Source organism: Ambystoma mexicanum, chromosome 7p (genome assembly GCF_040938575.1).
Source record: "Ambystoma mexicanum isolate Mex_15411 chromosome 7p, UKY_AmexF1_1, whole genome shotgun sequence".
In the NCBI taxonomy this organism is placed as follows: domain Eukaryota; kingdom Metazoa; phylum Chordata; class Amphibia; order Caudata; family Ambystomatidae; genus Ambystoma; species Ambystoma mexicanum.
The window spans coordinates 519,330,875-519,336,874 of NC_090939.1; the positions used below are offsets into that span (position 1 = coordinate 519,330,875).

At 49.6% G+C, this 6,000-nt stretch overlaps 1 protein-coding gene across 1 annotated transcript in view; it reads right to left on the reverse strand.

The window, feature by feature from the left end:
• Nucleotides 1–5,573, reverse strand: part of TSPAN7 (tetraspanin 7) — a 295,355-nt gene extending 289,782 nt beyond the window's left edge. The window contains exon 1 of the mRNA XM_069636549.1: nucleotides 5,225–5,573. Coding sequence (XP_069492650.1) covers nucleotides 5,225–5,305 — 81 coding nt within the window. The 5' untranslated portion in view covers nucleotides 5,306–5,573. The remainder of the gene's footprint in view (nucleotides 1–5,224) is intronic.
• Nucleotides 5,574–6,000: the final 427 nt, after the last annotated feature.

Sequence of the window (6,000 nt, forward strand, 5' to 3'; positions counted from 1 at the left end):
TACGAAAAGAAGTAGTTCAACTATGTTCCCTGCTGGCCAGCCCCCGCTCCCACAAACCCCATCACCACGCCCCCTCCCATGCGCAATACAAAACCCATACCTGGATCCCGCCTTTCCTTCATTCCACCCCCACTACTGTGTAAAGGCTGATAGGAAAAAAATGAAACCAATACGAAATAGTTTCTTATTAAAATAAAAAAGTATAGGAAAGGTGAAAAAAAAGCAGAGGAGCACCGCTCACTTCGACCACTGATCTCAACCCAACTCAGGCCTAAATATGGAAGAAATGTCCACCTTTGGGCTTGCGGGCATGGAAGGTCCTTCAAGAGTTATGGCTCTGGCAAAAAATGTCTTGTTGGAAGTGCTGCTGCATCCCCCAGACCCAAGGGCCAATCACCCAGAGACCTGTTTTTCAAGTGACCTTTCAGACAGAATCAGCCAAGTCCTCAGATACAGTGTTCCAGCTGTCCAAACTGTTTTATGTCCTGCAATTTATAGACATCCCTTTATTAGGGTGAATGGTGTGACCAATCAAAACAGAAGAGTCTATTATTCACTTAAAAGGGCTTGTTACTGAATCACTATAAGACATGTTTAACATTTAAAATTGTGGACATTATGATGTTACCATAATGCTCTTTGCTTTTATGCAAATCGACAGGATTGGGTTCTATGAAGGGATACTGTGCTGTGCCAACCTGGCCGGGGCCACGCCCCTTGGCCCCGCCCCTTCCTTCCACATCCCCACCCCTCCAGAGAGGTGACCGTTCCCCGAATAGATGCGTTTCATTTCCAGCACTGCCCGAGGTGCACACAATGTTGAAATCTGCTACGTTTCCAGCAAATCTCGCACTATCTTTGGGTGTTGATTTCACTTTCCATAAACCACTTGCTTGGGGTTCCTCCTTGCAATGTGGCTCTGTAACGGCAGCCCATGGGTTTTGCAGAACCAGACACTTCCACGGTGCACCGTAAAACTCTCCTCCAATACCTGGAGATAATTTACGATCGGCGCTTGGTGCGAAAAATCACATGGCACTGGTACCACAAAACACGACTCTTGCCCATTCATAGCACACTAGTAATGACTTTAATAAATAACACATCAAGCCATGGGTAAGACGGCGTGCTTCTAATTCACAGACGCCCTCCTTTAGCAAGACTAAACGGAGGCGAATGCAGTGAAAGAGCACGTGCATGTGTGCATCAACAATTACAAGGGGTGGACTTCCGATGCCGACTCTCAGGTCCGACTTTCACCAGCAACGTGAACGCTCCTCTGCAGGAAAACAAATCTGGCCCAACAACGCGTTACATGGGATGGTCCCCACTCAGGGGAGTGGGCAATAAGTTTTAGAGCACTGGACCCTGCCAGAAGAGAAATAGCAGATCACTCTGGCCCCGCCCACGAAGACAGTCCTGCAGCACAATGCCACACAATTCTCCTGTGAACAAAGGAAGCAAAAACAACAACAGGCCCGAGCTTTGGCCTTTTGGGCGGTTATCCGTATCAGCCGAGGTGCAGTGTCTCTCTAGGCACATGCGCAAAACGTTCCACAAGTGGTGCACCCCTGCTGACATAGGGAGAAATCCCTCCCGCCTCCCCCCCACCAAGTGGGCGCTGTTCGTTCCCAGCAGAAGGGCTCTCCCGTTTTTATCAAATCTTGAGTCAGACTGTTTCCATCCACCCTGCAGTGAAAGCCCAGTGTGGTGGGGCGGTGAGGAGGGGGCAGGGAGGGCGAGTGGCGTCTAATGCCGCACTTTGTGTGCCAGGCCACGCAGTGATTGAGATGGAAACGAGATACATCACACAGCAGCCTGGAGATTCAGCTTTAGGCTCCGACCAACACTCCCGAGAGCACATCACGAAATGGAAGGCGGAGCAGTGCGTTACAGGTGGACAAGGAGTCACTGCAGCACCTTGAGTGAGGAAAATGGCAGTCACCACAATACCCTAGGTTTGAGGTTTCCCTAGCCATCGCCCCCTACCCCAAATCACACACACACCCAATGAGCCACAAATTAAAACAAAGCCTATTATTACCTATATTTAAATACCCAGGAGACGCAGAACAACATAGAACCCTTCCTTCCAAATGGACATGTGACCACTCTAGATAGGATAAAAGCAGTGCCCCTGTATCTGGATCACATGGTAGCCAGTCGCACTTCACAACCACCGTCAAAAGATAGGTGCACATAACCATAACAAGAAAAAAGGGTGGCAAAAAGACCCCCACGACCCCGAATTCCCGGGATAAAAATTGAGGAATTGTTGGGTGCTTTTAAATAGGAAAGGCAAGCCAAGCTTTGCACCCCATGTATCTGACTGTAGTGCGAGTGTTCTCATAGCAGACACCGTGTGGGTGTCATAGACTGGGAATGCTGTGAGGGTGAGCTTCGCCTCAATATCCAGGCAACAGCGCAGTGAGCTAACCCATTCATCGTCTTGCTGGCAAACACAAAACCAAGGAGAGGGGCATGGATGTGGCTCCATCATCAATACCAGGTGCCATTCAGAAAAAATACAAGACACATCATGTAGCGGGGTGGGGGTAGGGGGGGGAGAGGTCTTCTGCAACGAGGCTGCTGGACTCCGAGCGGAAGCAGCGTACATTCATTGCTGAAGACATCCTAAATGCCTAAAACTCCCCGACTGTCCATTCCAACATCAATTGAGAGTGGGTGCCAAAAGAAAATCAAGCGGCCCAGCAGACCTGTATTACCCCTCGGTCCTAATCGTCAACGCGCCCTCCAGGGCGCGCAAGCGTGTATGCTAAAATGCTCGTCCCTGATGTCCACAGTACATAATCCCAACCTGTACCCTCCACCCACCACCACCTGGATCAGGTCCGCTCACCGATCACTGTGTCATTGTAAAGCAACCCGAAACGGGACTGCTCCGCTCGCCGTCATGTTGCTTATACGCAGCATTACTGATCGAATGGCTCGCCTTTCTCATCCTGGGGGGTGATTATATAATATTCCCACCGTTGATACAAAATTGAACAAATGCTTAGATAATACAGAATGGAACAAACAGGTTTTGTCAAAATGCCCATTTCCTAAAACAGTTTGGACTGAAGCAAAAAAAGAAGCAGACTGTTTTTTGGTGCTAGACTTGTTACGTAACATGAAAAGAAATGCGTCACTGCATCTCTTTCCATAATATACAGTAAACATGGCAAATAAAGCACTCTGCTTCACATTTCCCATAGTATAATGTGGATCGGGGCTAACCCGTTTGCTCCATTCAGTATTATCCAAGCAGCAAAATTGGTGCATCATTTTGTTGTGTTCATTTTTTTTCTGTGGGAATGTAAGCGACAGACATGCACCATTGGCCAAGAGGTACCTCTGCAGGGTAGAATGTGCCAGATTTTATTTTGAAGATACAAGTCCAAACTGCTCTCCCCTTAGGAGCTATAATAGATCTCTCCTACATTTGGAGCAGGTAGAACCACATTGCCTTTAATGGGATGGGGTGAAAGCCCCATCTCCCCCCGCAAGAGCAGATATTGAACTTAAAGGGTAGGGTCAAAAGTTGCCTTCTACAGGGAGGTGTGAAGAAGGATTTGGCCTGCCACGGATAGGCTGGGTAAAATATCCCTTCCGTGGGCAGAACAGTATGCAGCATTTTCCATGTGGCAGGCATTGGCATGACCACGAAGGCACAGGCGTTGCTTTCTGCAGGCATGGGGGAGATATTCCAATCAACAGGGGGGTGATATGCCCTTTCACAGATGTTATGTTAAAGGATATTTATACTGCACACTATCACTACCGGAGTGGTCCCCTGGCAGATCTGAAAGGTAAGATGGTGGGATCAATTAGTAGGGTGTAGCGGGATAAAGGTACAGCGAGATTTCTGATGTCCCGTTGGCATATTCAGTTCGGTTAGCACCGTTCACTGTGCATGGATGTGGTTTACGGGTCTGTGGTCTCCCCGTGCTGTTGTGCGAGACTATGTGTGGTTTGTTTTGTTGTTGCAAGTTCAGAGATATCCATCTACAGGTGGGTAGGGTCTAATATTCCCTTTTAATGGCAAGGGCGGCTAGCAGATTTTTTTTTACAAACGGTAGGGATGACCAATTGTCATTGATGGTGGCTAGCAGATATTGCCTTTCAATACACACACTGACTAGCAGAAATCCACTTTTAGTGCTAAGCGGGATCTTGCCTTTCAACAGCGGGGCTGACTACTATACATATTCTCCATCAATTGTAATGATGTTTAGAAGATCTCTCCTTTCAATAATGGGGTGACTAGCAGAAATTGATGTTCAAGTTAAGAAGGGCTATCAGATATTCCCCTTCAATTACAGCAATGACTATCAGATCTTCCCTCCCAATGCTAAGCATGGCTAGCAGATCTTCCATTCCAATGCTAAGCCTGGCTAGCAGATCTTCCCTCCCAAACCCATGAGTGGCTAGCAGATCTAACCTCCCAAACCCAAGCATGGCTAGCAGTCTTCCCTTCCAATGCTAAGCATGGCTAGCAGATCTTCCCTTCCAATGCCAAGCATGGCTAGCAGATCTTCCCTCCTGATGCCAAGCATGGCTAGCAGATCTTCCCTCCTGATGCCAAGCATGGCTAGCAGATCTCCCCTCCTGATGCCAAGCATGGCTAGCAGATCTGCCCCCCTGATGCCAAGCATGGCTAGCAGATCTTCTGCCCTCCTAATGCCAAGCATGGCTAGCAGATCTTCTGCCCTCCTAATGCCAAGCATGGCTAGCAGATCTGCCCTCCTAATTCCAAGCATGGCTAGCAGATCTGCCCTCCTAATTCCAAGCATGGCTAGCAGATCTCCCCTTCCAATGCTAAGCATGGCTCGCAGATCCTCGCTTGCAATTGTTGCAATGGCGGGGTTGGGAAATTGCCCTGGTCAGTCGTGGTGACTTGCACGTGTTTTGTCTCGATGGCCGAGATGACAAACGGGTATGCCTGTCCCCTGCAGCCCGAGCGCCGAGATTCGCATCGTGGGCTAGGATCGGGCGGGCGGGTGGGTGGACTGGCAGCCAGCGGCGCACCAGCAGAATCGGGCTCTGCGCAGCAAACACACATCTCTCCGATGCAGAGGGAAGGAGGGGGGAGGGCGAAGACCATCTCGTAATCAAAAAACAAAACCCCTTTTCTCGAACGGTAAAAACCCACACTGTTGCCAAAAAGAGGTGCAAGAGGGGGAGCTCCCGTGGAGCTCGTCCGCCGGGGTCCCGGACTCACCCAGAAGACGAAGGAATAGACGATGAGCAGCGTCTTGAGACACGTTATGACTGGTTTGGTCTCCATCCTCCTCGATGCCATGCTCCTGGAATCCGGTCTCCGGGTGTTGGCGCTGCTGCGGTCCTGACGCGACGAAGGCGGTGGCGGGCTGTGCTGCGGCGGGTAGCAAGAGGCGGAGGCTGTCCCCGCGGCTCAGCTGATGCAGGGAGGGCTGCGGCTGCGGCCCGCCCCCGGCCAATAAACGACTTTCTGACGTCACGGTGCGGACCCCCTGGGTTCTGCTCCCTCCCGGCGGATCGCATTTGTTGGCAAAAAGGGGCTGGGAAAGGAATGCCGCCTGGAACTATCTGTATTTACCGTGCAGTGCTTCCGTTTTGGCTGTGACATTTTGGTGAGTGGGTTCGTTTGGGACCGCAGAAGCTCTCTTTTTTTCAAGACTGAGATTCTTAAAACATATGGTCAACATATCTGACTCTTACTTTTGGCCTTGCTTCAAGTTTTGCCAAACTCCCTCTGGAGTTTGTAACTGCTCTGGAAATAAAAGTAGTGCAACTTTTATTCCCGAAACGCCTAATATTGAAACGTTCAAATAACTGGCCGTGGGCGCGGTGTTGAGAGATTTTCCAACACCACATGCAATAAACAGACCCACGTACATTCACTTATGCAGGAATAACACGACCCCCACCCCCAAATAATGTGTTTGTAGGTCATACACTTGTATCTTCATAAGCAAAACGTTATTCAATCACGAACCCCAACATTTCTGTGGGCGC